Source organism: Capricornis sumatraensis, chromosome 4 (genome assembly GCF_032405125.1).
Source record: "Capricornis sumatraensis isolate serow.1 chromosome 4, serow.2, whole genome shotgun sequence".
In the NCBI taxonomy this organism is placed as follows: domain Eukaryota; kingdom Metazoa; phylum Chordata; class Mammalia; order Artiodactyla; family Bovidae; genus Capricornis; species Capricornis sumatraensis.
The window spans coordinates 95,360,100-95,379,760 of NC_091072.1; the positions used below are offsets into that span (position 1 = coordinate 95,360,100).

General features: G+C 35.2%; 1 protein-coding gene across 3 annotated transcripts in view; it reads right to left on the bottom strand.

The window, feature by feature from the left end:
* Positions 1 to 275: 275 nt before the first annotated feature.
* MON2 (MON2 homolog, regulator of endosome-to-Golgi trafficking) overlaps positions 276 to 19,661 on the bottom strand; it is a 111,713-nt gene continuing 92,327 nt past the window's right edge. For all 3 annotated transcript variants that reach the window (XM_068971279.1, XM_068971275.1, XM_068971276.1), the window contains 4 exons: positions 18,523 to 18,646; positions 14,892 to 15,099; positions 12,415 to 12,497; positions 276 to 1,988 (listed from right to left, as the gene is read on the bottom strand). In XM_068971279.1, the coding sequence (XP_068827380.1) occupies positions 1,825 to 1,988; positions 12,415 to 12,497; positions 14,892 to 15,099; positions 18,523 to 18,646 (579 nt within the window). In that variant the 3' untranslated portion in view covers positions 276 to 1,824. The remainder of the gene's footprint in view (positions 1,989 to 12,414; positions 12,498 to 14,891; positions 15,100 to 18,522; positions 18,647 to 19,661) is intronic.

The following is a 19,661-nucleotide window of genomic DNA, read 5'->3' on the forward strand; positions in this document are numbered from 1 at the left end:
TTTTTCTGATACCCAGTTTAACATCCAAATACAGAAAATAAACTAAATACACAGATTGAACTTTTTTTTTAACAACTTTAAGGAAATGCTGAAGATAGAATCTAGGAAATGCCATATTTTATCTTAACTTTAGGTGAAATTATAAAATAGAAATTCATCAATTAGTGTAAATAAAAATAGCATCCCTTTGAAAAAAAGACCTTATCACATGTGCAAATTAAATAAATACAGATAATAGTGCAAATTAAATAACACAATTACAACACCCTCAAAACTATATCTAATTCATTACTCAATTCTAATACCTTATTGTAGTTTTATAATTATTCAAGAAGCTGAAATTTATAATTTCTATGAAACGCAAAGGTTTTTCAGAACACTAAAATACTACTAAGACCATTATAATTTATGAATAATCATTTTTTAAACATATTTGCATTTTCACATAAATAACTATGAAAATGTAACTCAGAAGAAAAATATAATACCATAATCCATTAAAGGAAAAAAAATACAGTGAGTTAGGTCAGTTTTTTAAGAAATAATTAAGTTAGTATATTCAAGAGCACTTTTCTTCTTCACTAACATAGGAAAGTGAAACAAAATTAGCATTATACTCCATGACAGAAAGTTTACTGTACTTCTAAACGCTACTCTATCTCCAAAAATGCACTTCTCATTGTTTTGGAATACACACATAGTTTGTATTTGTGGATTAGCAGCGTTATTTTCTTCTTGAGAAGATATTACAAAATGAAACACTCAAATGAACAAAACCTCACAGCAAAATTTTAGGAAATGTAAAATCATCTTGGCTGGGTCATATTTCAAAGACGATGATCAATGTTGTTAGTCAGTGGGGGGAAAAAAGTCAGTAGAAATATAAAATATGAAAAGTCTTTAAAATCCAGACAGTAAATATAAAAAGAGACAGACTTAAGTGAAATCTGGGAAAGATATTTAAAGAAATGAGGTATGATGAAGCTATAGTGCTACAATTCATCTCAACATATTAAGTTTTAATAATAATCTATACTTCAAAATTGCAGAATCAGCAAAAATCATAAACTATCTGCTGCTGTGTTTTCATGACCTTTCTGGTCAGATTTTTAATAGTCACTAGTAAATACATTCAAAATAAGCATTAAGCTAACTGCATAATCATATGGTAAGCATATCTGCCACTTAAGAAGGCAAATTATAAGTAAAAATGTAAGCAAACAATTTTGTATTAATAATAAATACAGCCTCAAGCATTTAACATTATCAATATTTTAAAAATTTAAATAACAAATGCAACAATTTTATACAGAACTGTACCATTTATTATACACACAAGTTGATCAGTTCCCTTTGTTTACAAAGGCTGGTTATAGACAAAATGGAATGTTACAGTACCATCTTGCATAAAATTTTAGTACAATTTTGTACTAGAAAAAGGGCGCAAAAACACCAGCCTAATAAATCTGATTAAATGAAGTATCTTTTCTTTCTTTTTAAAAAGTACATCATTAACACATACACCACAAACTGTACATAAGCTCACTTTTAAATCACCAGTTGAAGATACGGTAGCAGGTACGTTGTAGAATTAACCATTTCTCCCATCAGTTTATTAAAGGCTTGCTCTGCTACTCATTCAGGAGCCTTTGTTGACGTGTAAGCTTGTAATATGAATTACGTAACTCAGGTAAGTACAATTTAAAGGAGGCCAACAACAGCTGCCAAGAATTATTTGTAGTAAGAAACGTCCTTCTCACAGAAGATTCACTGAGGAGCAAAGATTTTTCATGTATCATTCTTCTGTAAATTTAGAGTATCTGCTCAAGATTCTCCATTTTGAACTTTGGATGTTGGTGGCTGCATGAAATCCTTAAAAGGAACTAGTGCCTCTTTCAGGGCAGAACAGACTTCGGAAGATGAGCAGGTGATGCATTCCACTAGAGTTGGGTATAAGGCAATTACTTGCGCCCAGGTATTTCCATCAACTGTAATGCAAGTATAAGGAAAAAGGGGGCTGAATTAGCAGATTATCTAGTTAATGCAAACAAAATCCTTTAAATGCAATGCAAAAAAATTTTTTTCTAAAATATGGAGATTCCACAAGCTTGTACCTTTTCTTTCTTTAAACTCTAGAAGACTTCCTGCAATATTTAATAAGGGAAAAATATATGATCAGTGTGCAGACTCATCAATACCACCAAATATGATCAAGTATTTAAATGATAACTTCAATTTGTGAAGGCCTTGGAAGCTAACAAAACAACTTAGAATAATTCAAACTTTTGTCATTTTCAGTATAATAGCCAGAGAAGAAAGTGTACTTTTCAAGAACAATTTAAAAACAATTCAATTTTGGGAAAGTCCCTGGTGGTCCAGTGGTTAGGATTCTATGCTCTCACTGCCAAAGGCCAGGGTTCAATCCCTGGTCAGGGAACCAAGATCCCACACACCAAGTGGCATGGCCAAAAAAATATATCCAATTTTTTATGCAGTTGTATGCTAAAAAATATATACATCTTAAATTATTTTCCTAGTAATGACCTTAATATTGATGTTAACTTCAAATGACTACATATACATCCATTCTTCTCTTACACTGTTTGCTAATCTAGTCAAGGCTATGGTTTTTCCTGTGGTCATGTATGGATGTGAGAGTTGGACTGTGAAGAAGGCTGAGCGCCGAAGAATTGATGCTTTTGAACTGTGGTGTTGGAGAAGACTCTTGAGAGTAACTGCAAGGAGATCCAACCAGTCCATTCAGAAGGAGATCAGCCCTGGGATTTCTTTGGAAGGAATGATGCTAAAGCTGAAACTCCAGTACTCTGGCCACCTCATGCGAAGAGTTGACTCATTGGAAAAGACTTTGATGCTGGGAGGGATTGGGGGCAGGAGGAGAAGGGGACGACAGAGGATGAGATGGCTGGATGGCATCACGGACTCGATGGACATGAGTCTGAGTGAACTCCGGGAGTTGGTGATGGACAGGGAGGCCTGGCGTGCTGTGATTCATGGGGTTGCAAAGAGTCGGACACGACTAAACGACTGAACTGAACTGAACTGAATCTTTAATGTGTATGAGTAGATTTAAACTGTAGTGGGGAGGGACATTTCTGCCTTCCTCATCACTATTATGAACAACTAGTCCAGTTAAATGCTATCTGTGAATGGACAAAAGTGTTACTCCACAATTACTTGATTTCCTTATGCACTGAGACCATATATTACATTTTTGTTTTCCTGTAAGTACTGTGCATTGTTGAGAGCACAATACACAATAAAAACTGATGGCAGACTTTTCTTAGACAGTATATGTATATGGCACTTAGTGGAACAAGTCCCAAATCTGGGAGGCAGTGTACTATAAAAAAAGAACAGTACACTATGCATAGGAGCTTTGGTTCCGTTTTTCACTCCAATTTACTGAGTGTCTACTAAGTATCTAAAAACCTTTCTGAAATAACATAGTGTTGGGTGTCCCTGAACAAGTCATATAATTTCTCATGTCTCAACTTTATTACAGAATAAAGGAATGAGGTTCTCAAATTAGTGTTCTTCAAGTTACCTCTTCAAAAGAAAACAATGATGGTCAAGTAAGTCTGCCAAATGTTATACATATTATCTTCCCTTTTGGGGATTTACAGTTCACATGAATTTATTAAATGCTCACAGTAAAAGATGAGGTTTAACTTTTATCAATTCAAGGTTTCCAAAATTAATTTGACTATGAAATTTTTCCATTCAGTATCCACTGACATCCCTCAACATTAATATTCATTCCTTAGTACATATCTTGGGAAATGGTAATCTATTTTTAATCTCTTCTCCACCCAAATAGGCTTCCTCAGAGCAGAGGTAAGAAAAAGAAAAGGCGAGTGGGACTGATGGATACAGATAAGGGAGCAAATGTCAGGCCAGAGCTATTCTGCTTTTTATCAGTTTTCTATGTTGGAAATCCATATCAGATTTCATTTGTAAAAAGAATTTTGCTGCTTAACAACAAAGAAAAATGCCATTTTAAAAACCAATGGCGTAAGTAGTTTTAAACAGTTTGCTCCAGTAGTTGTCTACAGAACTTCCCACTAATCACTTAACAAAAAGATTAGACAGAAGGAATTCTGGGAAAAGGAAAAGCAGTAAGGGCCAGGAGTCTGTCTGCCCATTTAGAAAACAACTGAACTGGCAGAATCTGAGGCAACTGTTTTCAAACTCTGGAGCCTACTGAAGGCTTGCAGATTCTAAGACTTGGACAGTATATTGTGGTTAATTTTTGTCAGTCTAAGCCTTTAGCACAGTAGCAGCCTACCTATCCCCCACTTCTAGCCATGTGGTAAGCAGCTGTGCTCATGTTCCTAGCACAGCCTTGGATGGCTTGTGGGAGGCCAGAGTAGGAAAAAGGACCCTATCCTTCAAATATCAGGGATCTGTGCTCTAACTGCTACTTCTGATCACAGACAAACAGAGGCTTCAGGAACAAACAACAACAACAAATAGTTCAAAAATGGGAAAAGGGTTTGAAAAGACATTTCTCCAAAGAAGATATACAAATGGCTGATAAAGCACACGAAAAGATGCTCAACATCATTCATTGTTAGGAAAACGCAAATGGAAACTACAATTAGATACCCCCTCAAACTTAACAGAATGACTATTATTAAAAAACAAACAGAAAACAAGCATAGGTGAGGATGTGGAGAAAACACAGCTCTGGTTCACTGCTGGTGGTAACGTAAGATAGTACAGCCACTGCGGGAACAATATGGTAGTTCCTCAAAAAATAAAAAATAGAATTTAAAGTATGATCCAGAAATTTTGGAAAACTTCTGGATATAATTATACACGCAAAAGAATTGAAAACAGGATCTCAAAGAGATATCTGTATGCACTTGTTGATAGCAGCATTATTCACAACAGCAAATAATGGAAGCAACCCAAGTGTCCAACAGACGAATGAATACATACACACACAGAATGGAATATTATCTGGCCTCAAAAAAAGAAGGAAATTCTGCAACATACTAAAATATGGATAAAACTTAACAACATTAGCTAAGTGAAATAATAAGGCAAACATGGTATGTCAACTTACATGAGGTAGTTAAGAGTAGTCAAGATCACGGAGATAAAAATTAGAATTGGTGATTACCACAGTCTTGGAGAAGTGGGGAATGGGGAATTATTGTTTAATGAAGTACAGAGTTTCAGTTACAAAATGGAAAGAGTTACATACATGGACAGAGGTGATAGTTACCAACATTGTGAATGCATTAAATACCACTGAAAAAACAGTTAGGATGATGAGTTTTTTAATATGTATTTTACTGTGATAAAAGAATTTTGGGGAAAAAAAAGATTGCATAGATTGAAAGCTATCTAGATTGGCCCAGACTTATTTCTGGTTTATTGTAGGAAAACACAAAAATACATTATTTAAGATAACATCATAAAACTCGGGAAGCTACTCAAATTTCTTAAATTAAAAAAAAAATGTTTTAAAAACTAACCATAGATCTTCATGGGCACTCTGGACTTAACTATCAAAAACAATGAAAAAGCTATACATATTGATACAGAAGAATCTTTATTATATTTTATGAAGTGGAACAAATGAAGTGTGTTCAGAACAGTAGGTAAGATATGGGGCTATTATGAATGTTTATTTGTGTTAAAAACTGGGGGCATGTGGGAGCACTGTTGACTTTTGAACAACACACGGTGTGGATCTGCATGCAGGCCATAAATACTTCAGTGCTACATGATCCCTGGTCGGCTGAGTCCAAGCATGCAGAAACCAAAAAACGGAAGGACCGTCTAAGTCATAGAGAAATTGTTGACTGCTTGGAAGGTCAGCACCCCTAATTTCTGCATTGTTCAAGAGCCAACTACACATATATTTGTATTTACACAATAAACTTATGGAAGGATTTTCAAACTAATACAAATGGTTGACTACAGTAAGGTAAGAGCTAGGCAGGTACAGAACAAGGGATACAGATACAGAACAGGGGAAAGACCGCTGTTCCCTGTATATCTTTCTACAGTTTTGAATTTTTGAACCATGTGTAGATTTACTATTTTTTTCAAATTTTTAATTAAAGATTGAGTAAGATGATAAATAAGTCCAAAAAATGTCTCTCCCACCAGAGAACCCTAAAACAAATAACAAATGTTCTAAACAAATACTGGGTGAACACTGGCTCTACTGGTTACCAGCAGTCCAACACATTTCTGCTGGGAAGGCCCAACGTTCTCCGAGTTGTTTTCTTTTCTATTTCTTAATGGAGTTTAGCATACCATGTTAATATGTTACTATATCATCAATTATTTAATTTAAATCTTCACTTAATATACCCACAGGCACAATTCAAACTTTCTTGAACAATTTAACATTAATTTAGTTAAATCATCTATCATTAATACACTGCCGTACCCATGGCCCATTGACTTTTCAAAAGAAGGCTATTCAGTTTTCCTTCCCTTTTCTTCCTTTATACAAATTCTGGTTACATTCTTAACAGCTATCTAAAGATCATTAAAAATACATTTGCCATTCCTAGTATATCTATAGCAGTAACATGAAAAATAGAGAATTTCCTGTTAATATATTTCTAAGAATCAAATTCTATCTTGTGATCTAATAAAGATTTTACTGGTCTCTAGGAAGTCAATGCATGATTTCCCTTTCTGAAAAATAAACCAGAACATCTTATTAAGATTATTCAAATTTGAACTTGATAGGATAAATTAAGGACATTTGTTCAAGAATTTTTCTTAGAAATTCTACGCCTTCTTTTTACACAAGTCTACTGCTTCTTGAAATTTAGTATCATATGCTTCCTAGGCCAAAGTAACAGTCAGTGAATTTTGAAAGCAGCAAAATACGTATTTGATTATGTAACAACTGACAGGAACAAATTATCTTGGGATTCATTTATTAGGAACCTATGTTCTTCTTGGGTCTTAAAAGTAATGCTGCTTAAAACATCAATCTGCTTGTACCAGAATGTAAATAAACAGACTTTTTCTGTAACAAAGTCTTATTGTATAAAAAAGTAAGCTAAACCAGTGTGCTTAGTGACACAATTGACTTATACTCTGATGCCAGCTCTTTATCTTGTCCTGAACCAGTAACAGGCTCTTAAAACCAGTGGTGGTGGTGTGTTTCAGAATAGAATAAAACATGATTTAAAAGCCTGTCAAGAACTTTACACTTTAAGGGGAGTGAGTCATGTACACACAGAACCATAATACAGAGAGCTGCAGGACAAAAGCACACAGAAGAGAGCTACAGCTTCACCAAACGGAGAAATCACTCACCTTCAAGGAACAGAAACAAGGCTTCAAAGTAGTGTGATATCTGACCAGGGTGGACACAGGCAGGAGAATGAAATGAGGAAAGCATTGGTAGTACCTGGGTAGACTGACCATGTGAGTTTGGTGGGAGAATAGTATATATGAAGTCCAGTGGGAGATAAAAGCATGAAGAGAATAGAGTTAAGACAGTAGGACGCTTTGTATTTGGTAGGTTGCGGTAAATGAAAAAGATTATTTTGTTCTGTTTTATAAGGATGGAAAAATGAATCACCAATGCAGCACTTTTAGAAAAATCACTTTTGGCATTAATGTAAAGAATAGATTGGATAGAAATGAGTAACAGAAAAGGGGAAACAAATGAGAAAGTGCTATAAAAATGATCCAAAGCTATTTATATGATAAATGGGTACAAATGTAGAATAGAAGACTCCTATGACCCAAAAGACTCAGTCATGTTCTACATTAAAAATATATAAAATATAAATTATCTACACAGCTGCTGCTTAGAGTGCTCAGTCGTGTCTGATTCTTTGTGACCCCATGGACCATATCCCACCAGGCTCCTCTGTCCATGGGGATTCTCCAAGCAAGAATACTAGAGTGGGTTGCCATGCCCTCCTTCGGGGATCTTCCCAACCCAGGGACTGAACTCAGGTTATTGCAGGCGGATTCTTTACCACCTGAACACCATTTAGGCCAATTTGGGCCTCCCAGGTGGTGCTAGTGGTAAAGAACCCGTCTGCCAACGCAAGAGTTGTAAGAGATGCAAATTTAAGCTCTAGGTTGGGAAGATCCCCTGGAGGAGGGTACAGCAACCCACTCCAGCATTCTCGCCTGGAGAATCCCAGGGACTTCATCTCTTCCCTTTAAGCTACAACTATTAATATTAATAGTAAAATATCCTTAATTCAGTAAAAGCATCTCTGCCCAATACATGAGGACTGCAGAGAATTCCACATGTCTGTACAATTGTACAAAAGACTGGACAGACTGAAAATTCTCTGGCAGTCCAGTAATCAGGATGCCAAACTCTCACTGCCAAGGGCCTGGTTTGTATTGATCCTTGTCGGGGAACTAAGATCCCACAAACAGTACGGCCAAAAAGGAAAAAAAAAAAAAAAAAAAAGAGTGGATGGACTGAAATACACAGAGGCGGCAGGACTGGGTAAATAGTGGAGGTGGTACCTGCAGTCCTGGATCCCCAGTCACAGCAGTGAACACCAAAGAAAACCTGAGCAGTAGGGCAGGTGACACAATGACTGGCTTCTCAGCCACAGCAGTGACTAAGGCTACAGGGAACCAGGCAACAATAGCGACAGCACCCCTCCAGTCAGAGACCCATGTGACTCTGGCCCCTCTGCCCACAGCAGCAATGTCCATGAAACCGATAACCCTGAACGTGGTAACAGCTCCAGACCCCAGCTCCTCACTGCACCCACCCTCTCTCACTGCTGCAGTGGACCCAGGAGACCCCAGACATGGTGGAGATACCTGCCATACCAGTGACCTAGGCCGCAATAAGGTACCAGCAACCCCCAAAGCAAAGTAGTGACAAGGGCACCAGACGCTATCTCTGGCAGAAGCAGTGGATGGTGAAAAGTGCCAATTCTCACTCTAACCACAGGCATTGCAGATAAGAGAAATCAAAAACTTGTACTATAGTGCCACCTACTGAAAAACCAAAGAAAGGCTTCTCATCATTAACCTGTTACATTATTAAAATCAAATAAAAAAGAAGCTTTACTAAAGAAAAAAGGTGTTTGTTCCTTCAAATACATCAGAGGAACAATTTTCATCAAGCAACATGAAAAATTAAAGTAACCTGGTGTCAGAAAAGAAAACAACAATTCTCCAGAAGCCAAACTTAAAATCACCCAACACTGCAATCTAATTGATAAAATTAAAACAGCTGACAGGGGAGCCTAGCGGGCTACAGTCCATGGGGTCACAAGAGTCAGACATGACTTAGCGACTAAACCACCACCACCTAAAGAAATTTAGAAAGCTACAAGACAGCTCAGATAGAAAAGTAGTACGACGAGCTTAGGAATAAAATTAATGAACAGAAGGAATATGTTACCAAAGAGACTGAACTCTAAAAAACAACCAAACAAACTCTGGAGCTGAAGAACTCAATAAAAAGAGATGAAGAATGTATACAACATACGGGAAATAGAACAGACCATATGGAGGAGAGAATCAGCTAGCTCAAAGACAGAAACTGTGGGTCTTCCCTGGTGGCCCAGTGTTTAAGAATCCACCTTTCAATACAGAGGATGTAGGTTTGATCCCTGGCTGGGGAACTAGGATCCCACCTGCCATGGAGCCCTCATGCCTCAACTAGAGAGAAGTCCACACACCACAACAAAAACCCAATGCAGTCAAAAATAAATAAATAAATGTTTAAAAAGATTGAAATTTTATAATGACATAGGGAGGAGAGGAAAGAGACCTAAGATTTTTTTTTTTAATGAAGAAATTGTATAAGAATTATCCAGTTCTATTAGGAAAGGCAACAACAGAGTAATGGGCATTCCAGGAGAAGAAGGAGGGCTTCTCTTCTCTGGTAGCTCAGTGGTAAAAGAATCTGCCTGCCAGTTCAGAGGCTGTAGGAGACACAGGTTTGATCCCTGGGTTGGAAAGATCCTGTGGAGGAGGAAATGGCAACCCACTTCAGTGTTGACAAAAGAGACTGGCAGGCTACAGACCATAGGGTCAAAAAGTTGGACACAACTGGGCAACTGATCACACACACAGGAGAAGAAAGGAAGAAGGGAGTAGAGAGTTTATTTAAAGAAACAATAGCTGAGACTTTCCCAAACGTGGGGAAGCAACTGGATATACAAGTCCATTAAGCCAAGAGAACACCTAATTTACTTTAGTGCAAAAAGACCTTCTCCAAGACAAATTATATTAAAACTGAGAAAAGATCAATGACAAAGAAAGAATTTTAAAGTCATCCAGGGGAAAAAGAATGGTAACCTACCATTAGGTAACCCATTAGGTGATCAGATTTCTCAGAAGAAAATCTATATAGGCCAGGAGAGAATACTCAAAACGTTGAAAGATTAAAAACTACCAGCCAAGCCTACGCTATCCAGAAAAGTTATCCTTCAGATATGAAAGAGAAATAAAGCCTTTTCCAGACAAAGGAACTGAGGCAAAAGACCTCTCTTATAAAAAATGTAGAAAGGAGCTCTTCTTCTTGAAACAAAAAGATAAAAGTACACAAAATACTGAATAAAGTGATAATACAGATAAAAATCTTTTAAATAATTATAGCATAAAGGTTAAAGAGGGGAAAGCAATAAAAAATTACTAATTTAGTAATGAAATCACAACATAAAAAAGCATAATTTGAGACAACAAAAAACACAAAAGGGAAGAGAAAAAGGACAGAACCTGTACAAGCAAATAAAATGTGCTATCAGCAGAAAAAGAAATATTTCATCTGTAAGACACTTCACAGAAACATCAAGGTAAACACAAAATATAAATCTAGAGCAGAGATAGAAAATATAAAAAAAGAGAAAACTGAGAAAAATATCACAAAACCCACAAATGAAAATGGTGTAGACATAAGGAAAAAGAAAGAATGTACCTATAGACAAACCAGAAAAAAAGATAAAATGGCAGTCCTCAGTCCTCGTCTATTAATAATCACTCTAAATGTAAATGGATTGAATTCACCAATCAAAAGACACAGAGTGGCTGGATGGATTAAAAAACAAGACCCAAGAACATGCTGCCTCAGGAGACTCATGTCAGCTCTAAGGACAAACACAGGCTCAAACTGAAGGGATGGAAGATGATACTCCAAACATATGATAGCCAAAAGGAAGCAGACGTAATATCTGTATGTACTCTTATCAGATAAAACATACTTTGAGCCAAAAAAAGGTAACAAGAGACAAAGATGAACACTGTTTAATGATAAAGGGGAAAATTCATCAAGAAGACATAACAGTTTCTAATATATATGTACCTATCCCAGGCAGTGCTATGGTAAAGAACCTGGCTGCCAAGAGACACAGGTTCGATCTCTGGGTCAGGAAGAAGAAATATTAAGTGTTAGCAAGGATATGGAGAAAAGGGAACACTTGTGCCCTGTAAATGGGAGTGTAATTTAGTACATCTACCATGAAAAACTGTAGAGAGTTTCCTCAAAAAAATTAAAACTGGAACTATGATCCAGCAACTCCACTTCTAGGCATATGTCCAAAGAAACTGGAAGCATATCTCAAAGAAATATTTGTATCCCCATGTTCACTGTAGCGTTACTAACAGTAGCCAAGACATAGGAACAACCGAAGTATCCATTAGTGGAAGGACTAATGATGCAGTATGTATGCATATACATATTTACATATATTTGTAAACACACACGCACACACAACAAAATATTACTCCACCATGAGAAGGAAGAAAATCCTGCCATGTGAGTCAATGGAATGGACCTGAGGGCATTATGCTAAATGAAACGTCACACAGAGAAAGACAATACTAGTATAATATTGTTTTTATGTGCAATCTAGAAAAACTGAACTCAAAGAAACAAAGGGTAAAACGGTGGTTGCTAAGAACTGAGAGTGTTGGGGAAATGGGTAGATGTTGGTCAAAGGATACAAACTTCCAGGTACAAGATGAATAAGTTCTGGAGATTTAACATACAGCATGGTGATTACAGTTAATAATACCATATTATATGCCTGCAAGTTGCTAAGAGAGTAAATTTTAAATGTTCTCACTGCAAGAAAAGAAGTGGTAATTATGCGACATATTGAAAATATATCAAATCAACAAGTTGTATACCTTCAACTTATACACTGTTATATACCAACTGTATCTCAAAGCTGTTGGGGAAAAAGTTGGCAAAATTTGTTTAAAATAAGGAAAACATTACAAAGCAATTTTACTTAATTGACATCCTTATGTCAGCTGTAATGGACTTGTTGCTTTGTTGTCCTAAGGCCCAAGGGAAAAAAGTCTTATAGCTATTATGTTTCTAAAATTCAGTTAACTAAATAGTAGTACAAAAATACAACACAAATTGAACATAAATGTTATAAGCTTAGAATTACTGTGTTTCTAAGTACTTACCATTCTCAGGCTTAGTCTTCTTAAGTGAATCAATGAGAGTACTGACTGCTTTTAAAACAAATATGATTTCTGTTACTTGTTGCCTAAAAAAAAGGGGGAAATTATTTCCAAAAAGATTTTAAGATACACCATGTGTGTTTTTTCACTAAGTTATACAAATAGATATACTTTGGAAAATACTGAACATTAAACAATGCAAAGTTAATATTACTTTTAAATTCTTATAAAAGAAAATCATTTCAGTAACACGTATTTTGGTATGCAACTAAGATAGTTATTCTAAGTTATCAACACTAAAATGGGGGGAAAGACAATCTATTCATGCAAATTTAAATTTATTTGTAAGATATTTCTTAAAACTACTTAAAATTAAAACACTGTATAAGATATGCTGTTAAAACTTCTATAAAAGTTTTTTTTTTCTTTTTAACTAATTAGTACTAAAAGAGATCTGCCAAAACTTAAGTGTAAATAAAGATTATTATTACCCCCAGCACATAATTTATCATGCTGTTAAAAGTATGTTTAAAATTACAATAGAACTTATTTAACTTTCTAAAACAACATATAAGAAATATGTTCAAAGTCAATTTAGAGACATCAGCGATGAAGAATAAGCTTGGAGTAAAGGACCAACAAGAGTAGTTTGATTTTTCTTTCTTTCTCTCTGTAGAAATATATTTCTTCTTCTCTACAGTCCTTCCCCATGCCCCACTCCTGGTATGAATCTGTGTTATCACTCAACTGATAAGATTTTCTTAATAGTATAAGAGGGTACTATTTCAAGCCTCCCTTTTTAAGTATGGTGGTGGTTTGGTGGTTAAGTCGCTAAGTCCTGTCTGACTCTTGCAACCCCATGGACCATAGCCTGCCAGACTCCTCTGTCCATGGGATTCTCCAGGCAAGAATACTGAAGTGGGTTGCTGTTTCCTTCTCCACTTTTTAAGTATACAGGTATTTTATTGTGCTGCACTGTCGTTTTAAGAAAAGAATGTAATAATACTGCATTAAACATAAGATGATACAATAATATAACAATTATAATAAGACTATTTAAAGCAATAAACATTTAAAACACAAGAAAGAAGGAAAACTGCTTTCTGAAATCAAATATCTTTTGCTCTAATAAAAATATTCCAATCAAGGCAACCCTGTTATTGCTTTCCTAAGTATACTTCAGAGGTCAATTTTAAATAAATTAATTTTCAATCATGACAATAACCGAATTACTAACACCTGTCTTTGGAATGTTTTTGTATATAATTTATTAGAAGGTATAATTTATGTTCTAGAAATTCAAAATATAGTGGTCCTAAAAGCGGAAATACAAACAGCAAATAAGCACTGGTAATTCAAGAAGAAAAAAATTTTTAAGGCAAATTAATAACTTGCCTTTAATAATAATTAATTGTTAATCAGGATTATAATCACTAAAATAATAAATCTGCGTAATTAATAATAATCAGATTATTTTTCATTCATCAAATTTTTAAAAGATAAGTGATAAAGTCGCAAATAATTTTAAACTGCTAAAAACTGAGGAGAATAATAGTAATATACTCCTGGGAGGACATGAACTGGTAGAAGTCTCTGATAGGCAATTTGTAATATATATCGAAACCTTTCAAAAGGTCTGTATCTTTTGACAGGTTAATTCCAACTCTAGAGATTTATTCTAAGTAAATAAGAATGTACACAAGGACTTAGGGTTAGTGATTTACCCCTCCAATATTGCCTTATGGAAGGGGATCCACAGCAATTTTCCTAACTCTTTCTTGACTTGGATTACTTTGTCTTCCAATATCATGTTCTGTTTGATTCACTTGCTTTGCCTTAAATTCTAACTTACACATTAAAAACTAGGTTGGCAACATAATCCAATTTTTTATTGTATTTTTTTATGAATTCTGATCTGTACCCCAACTTTGATTAGCCTTGGCTTAGCAGAAAGATCTAGAGCTTGACCAAATGAGAAGGAAATCAGTTTAGGTACAAGGACTTAATTAAGCCAACTAGATGAAAAGAAGATACAAGAAATGGCTAGATGACTTACAGAGAAACCTTGAAATGATTGTGAAACAAATGAGGAAGTTCATAAAGTATGATTTAACTATTATTTTCTCTCTAGAGAAATTAACAATCATGTGTTCACACAGATCCACAGGTCCTTAAGCAGAAATCCTTGGGCAGATATATTTTAGAATTCATTTTTTTTCCAAAATAATAGAAGTAACTTGGTGTGTATGTCATATATTACTTAACCCCCATGAGGAGTCAGAAAAGGCATCCTATAATAAACACACTAATATATATGCAGCAAAACTTATGAATATTTACATTGTATGGAATAAATAAAATTATAAACAGCCTCAGGTTAAGTTCAGAAATATTTATGAAAACACCTGACTTTCTGAGCTTTTTAAATTAACAACTATGATAGTGTATTTCCTTAATTAAAAAAATATATATACATATACCTTGGGAGAGGGCACCTGCCACTTAATCTTTCATCCTCTATGTAACGATGTAGTACATCCTGAGACCTCTTAAGAAGCACTGAGAGTGCCATTCGTGAGATGTAGCCTTCTTGAGGTGTTGTGACTTTATTACTGAAGGAAAACTGAAGCAGGGTTTCAAAACACATTTTAGAAAATTCTTCTCTCAAACGAATATCAATCTCTGCTTCTGTAGAATTAACAATGTTTGATGGTTAATACAAGGTTAAATAAATATACTCTAGTGATACAAATTCTAAGCAATGTAGGAATAAAAGGAAATTCCTTAAGTGGTAAGAAGCATGTATGAAAAACTTATAGTGTGTGTGTGTATATATATTTATATATATATAGAGAGAGAAAGAACAATTTTCCCCCTTGCAAGATCAAAAACAAGGCATGACCATCCACTCACATCACTTTAAAGTTTTCATGTCCTGGTCTTTGTTTACACCTCAACAGCACTATAGAATACCTCTCAATAGTCTTCCACATGGTCCAACTTGGAATAATCCATTTGATTGTCTCCTTCCTTTTTTTCTTTTGGCAGCATCTTCCCCAGACCCTGACCTCTGCTCCAGTCTGGACTAGTTGCCCTGTGGATATGCTGTTCAGTTATCTCCTGGAACCAGTCTCTGGCCTCACCCTGTGAGTTTTTATTCTCTCTTGTGTTATATCTTACTTTCTAGATCTTAACGTGCTCCCCTTTCTTGATTTACTCCTTTGTTTTCACAGAGCATATTCTGCAGCTCCTGAGAACGTGAATGGGAGGGAAGTGAAGAATTTGAGACTACATTTCTTAAAGTGTCATTTGACTGTCATACTCAAAGTGTAGTTCCCAGCACCATCAGCATCACCAGAGAATGTGTTAGCATATTCTCATGCCTCACTCCAGACCTACTGAACCAGAAACTCTGGGGTTAGAGCCCAACAGTGACTTCCCTCCAGGTGAGGATAATGCACACTGACATTTGAGAATTACCATTCTACATTCCTCACTTGGCCAACAGCTGGGCCTAGGTATAAAGCTCTGCGTCAAAAACCTTTTCCATTTGACTCTGAAACCACAGCCTCAGTGTATGTGAGCATTCAGTGTTGCTACTGAGAAGTCCAATGTCCTTTTGACCCAACTCTTCGGTGTCTGAACTTTTTTTTGGTCTTTCCTGAAATCTTTTAGCGTCTTCTCTATATCCCTGATATTCTGGTATTTCATGATGACAAGACTTCTTGTGAGTCTCTTTTTCTTTCACTATTCTGGGTACTGAGTGACCACTTTTTTTTTTTTTTAATCTATGTATTTATTTTTGGCTATGCTAGGTCTTCATTTCTGGGCAGGCTCTTCTCTAGTTGTGGCAAGCAGGGACTACTCTCTAGATGCTGTGTACAGGCTTCTCACTGCGGTGGCTTGTCTTTTTGTAGAGCACAGGCTCTAGACATGTGGCTTCAGTAGTTGCTGAGTTGTGACTCCCAGGCTTCAGAGCACAGGCTCAAAAGCTGTGGTGCGTGGGCTTAGCTGCTTTGAGGCATGTGGAATCTTCCTGGACCAGGGATAGAACCCATGTCTCTTGCACTGGCAGGTAGCTTCTTTACCACTAAACCACCGGGGAAGTCTGTGAGTGACTACTTTTAATCTGCAGATTTATATCTTCAATTTGTTTCTTTAATAACTTCCTCTCCTAGTTTTTCTCTATTCTTTTTGGAAGACCTACTGTCAGATGTAACACCCCTGAGATCCATTTTCTTTCCTCTCAGATTGTCCACTTGTTTGTCTTTGCTCCACTTCTGGGTTTTTCCTTAATGTTTTCTTCCAGCCTTTCATAGAACTTATGTCAGCTATATATTTTTAGCTTTTTTGAACTCTTTTGTGTTCTAACTATTCCACTTTAACAGCATTTTTCTTGTTTTATCAATGTAAAATCTATTATCTCCTTGGGCATCCTAATTATAATTTTTTAAAATAAATGTTTTCTATGGCTCTGCATTTTTATCTCTTTCTTCCCAATTTTTTCTACCCTCTCAATTGTTTTGGTCTTTCTCTTTCATGTTGGCAGATTTCCTCAACCATCTGTGAGCTCTGGCTGTCAGATCATACTTAAGAACAGGGCACCAAAAATAATCACTGGAACCTCTGTGTTTATAAGTTGGCCTTATTTATTAACAAAAAGGCTTTGTATGTATACGTTTAAAGAAAACTCTAAAGCTGAAAAATTTGTGTCTGATTGTAAAGTCACTGGAAGAATATACATACATGTACCTTCTTTATCTTGGTACAATAAATTATAAATAGCAAGAGGTACCATCAAAAAATTGCTGGAAAAAGTATAAATGGTAATAGTCCTTATTTAACAGAATATTTACATGTAGTTATAAATATGGATCTTAAAATGTGTTTTATAAAAACTGATCTATAATTTTTAAATATTCTTAAAAAGTTAACTACATTAAGTGGACTTCAGAAATTTTTCTCTGATGTTCTAATGTTTGTTAAAAACTTAACATTCAGAAAACTAAGATCATGGCATCTGGTCCCATCACTTCATGGCAAATAGATGGGGAAACAATGTAAACAGTGACAGACTTTATTTTGGGGGGCTCCAAAATCACTGCAGATGGTGACTGCAGCCATGAAATTAAAAGATGCTTGCTCTTCGGAAGAAAAGCCAACCGAGACAGCATATTAAAAAGCAGAGACATCACTTTACCAGCAAAGGTCCGTCTAGTCAAAGCTATGGTTTTTCCAGGAGTGATGTATGCATGTGAGAGTTGGACATAAAGAAAGCTGAGCGCCAAAGAACTGATTCTATTGAACTGTGGTGTTGGAGAAGCCTCTTGAGAGTCCCTTGGACTGTAAGGAGCTCCAACCAGTCCATCCTAAAGGAAATCAGTCCTGAATATTCATTGGAAAGACTGATGCTGAAGCTCAAACTCCAATACTTTGGCCACCTGATGCAAAGAACTGACTCATTGAAAAAGACCCTCATGCTGGGAAAGATTGAAGGCAGGAGGAGAAGCAGACGACAGAGGATGAGATGGTTGGATGGCACCACTGACTCAACGGACGTGAGTTTGAGCAAGCTCCAGGAGTTGGTGCTTCAATCCATGGCGTCGCAAAGAGTCGGAAACAACTGAGAGACTGAACTGAATGTTAAACCTGCACTTTACCAGATTATTTAAAAAAAAAACTGTCCGGGCTAGGAAAAAGAATCAATTTGTAAATGGACTAACTGCAATTTATAGTTCTGAGAGGTTGGTATTAATATCTTTATTTTATAGATGACAAAACTGACACTTAGTTACCCAACTACTAAGTTAACCAAGTTAACTAAGTGGTAAGAATACACACTCATTACTTCACAATAATCCCTGACTTCACAAAACTGGCTAACTTATCCAATGATTTAGGTGATTTCCCTAAGTACTTTGCAATTTAATTAATCACACATAATTCACAGAATATTTATCACATTTTTCCCTCATAAAGCTTAATTCTTTCTTATCCATTCACTCATTTACATTTACCACAATTGTAGGAGTAAACATTTCTACAAGTCAGCTTCTTCAAAAGTATTTCAATATTTATTAACATTTAAAAAAAATCATTGAAATAACATACCTGTAAATGAAGAGGACTGAGAATGTATTGATCCTTTATTAAGCATAGTCATTATCTGACCAACAAATTCCTTAGGAATAAAATTGGCATAAGGTAGTATCTCAGTGCTGATAAGCTGAACTACCTAAAACAAAAAGAGGCAAATTCAAAGGCATTATTTTTTACGAGATAGTAACTTATAGAATAAAATTTAAATTTTATTTTAAAAGAGTATCAGAATCTTTCTTAATAGATGTATAAAAGCATTTTAATGTTAATATAGAGGATAATTAGTCTGCTTTCCTCATGTGTCTTAGTGAATAAACTTTATTACAAATAGTCAATACTACAAACTGTTTACTATACAAATTCAATAAAATTTTATATTCAACAGGATAAATGCAAAGTGTGCTCTAGAGAAAAAAAAAAATCAGCATATGAAATACATCCATGTTAGAATACATATCTAAAAAGGGACTAAGAATAAAATTTAAATCACCTTTTAGTACCATAAAAATGAGCTATTAAGAAATTATATTCATTTTTGTTAAATAGCTTATTTCTAACATATAATGTATTATTTTGCCTTTTAAAGAAAAATAAAAGTTTGAAGAAGAGTTTATAAGAGTTAGTATAGCAATGGGACAAAAGGCAATATTTTACATCTGTATATGATGCCAATGCTTTTTATGTAATTTATTTGATTTGTTTTATTTTAAAAGTTCCCCTATCCCACTTACAGGCAAAAAATAACCCCCCGCAACAAAAAATCCATAACTGAAAATTACTTGTTTAAATTCCATTTATAATCAGTAGAATATATTCTTTAAAAAACATTCATTATTTGTTTCTCAGCTGGTTAAAAATAGAAAAATCTGAGCAACTTATCAATTAAATACAAACACCTGATTTGTCAGACTATAAAGTAAGCTCTCAAATACATGCTCACTGATATATTTTACTATATCAACTGCTCTTTAAAATTATTAAATAGACACAATTAAGTATCTAGACAACATGCACAAAGCTAACAAATATAAAAAAGCAGTTTTTTAAATATCAGTGCTTTAAAAATTAAACTTTAACCTTTTTGAGAGTTTTAATGTTTTTAGGTTCGCATTCAATATATCACTTTATTTATGTTTCAAGCAATTTCACAG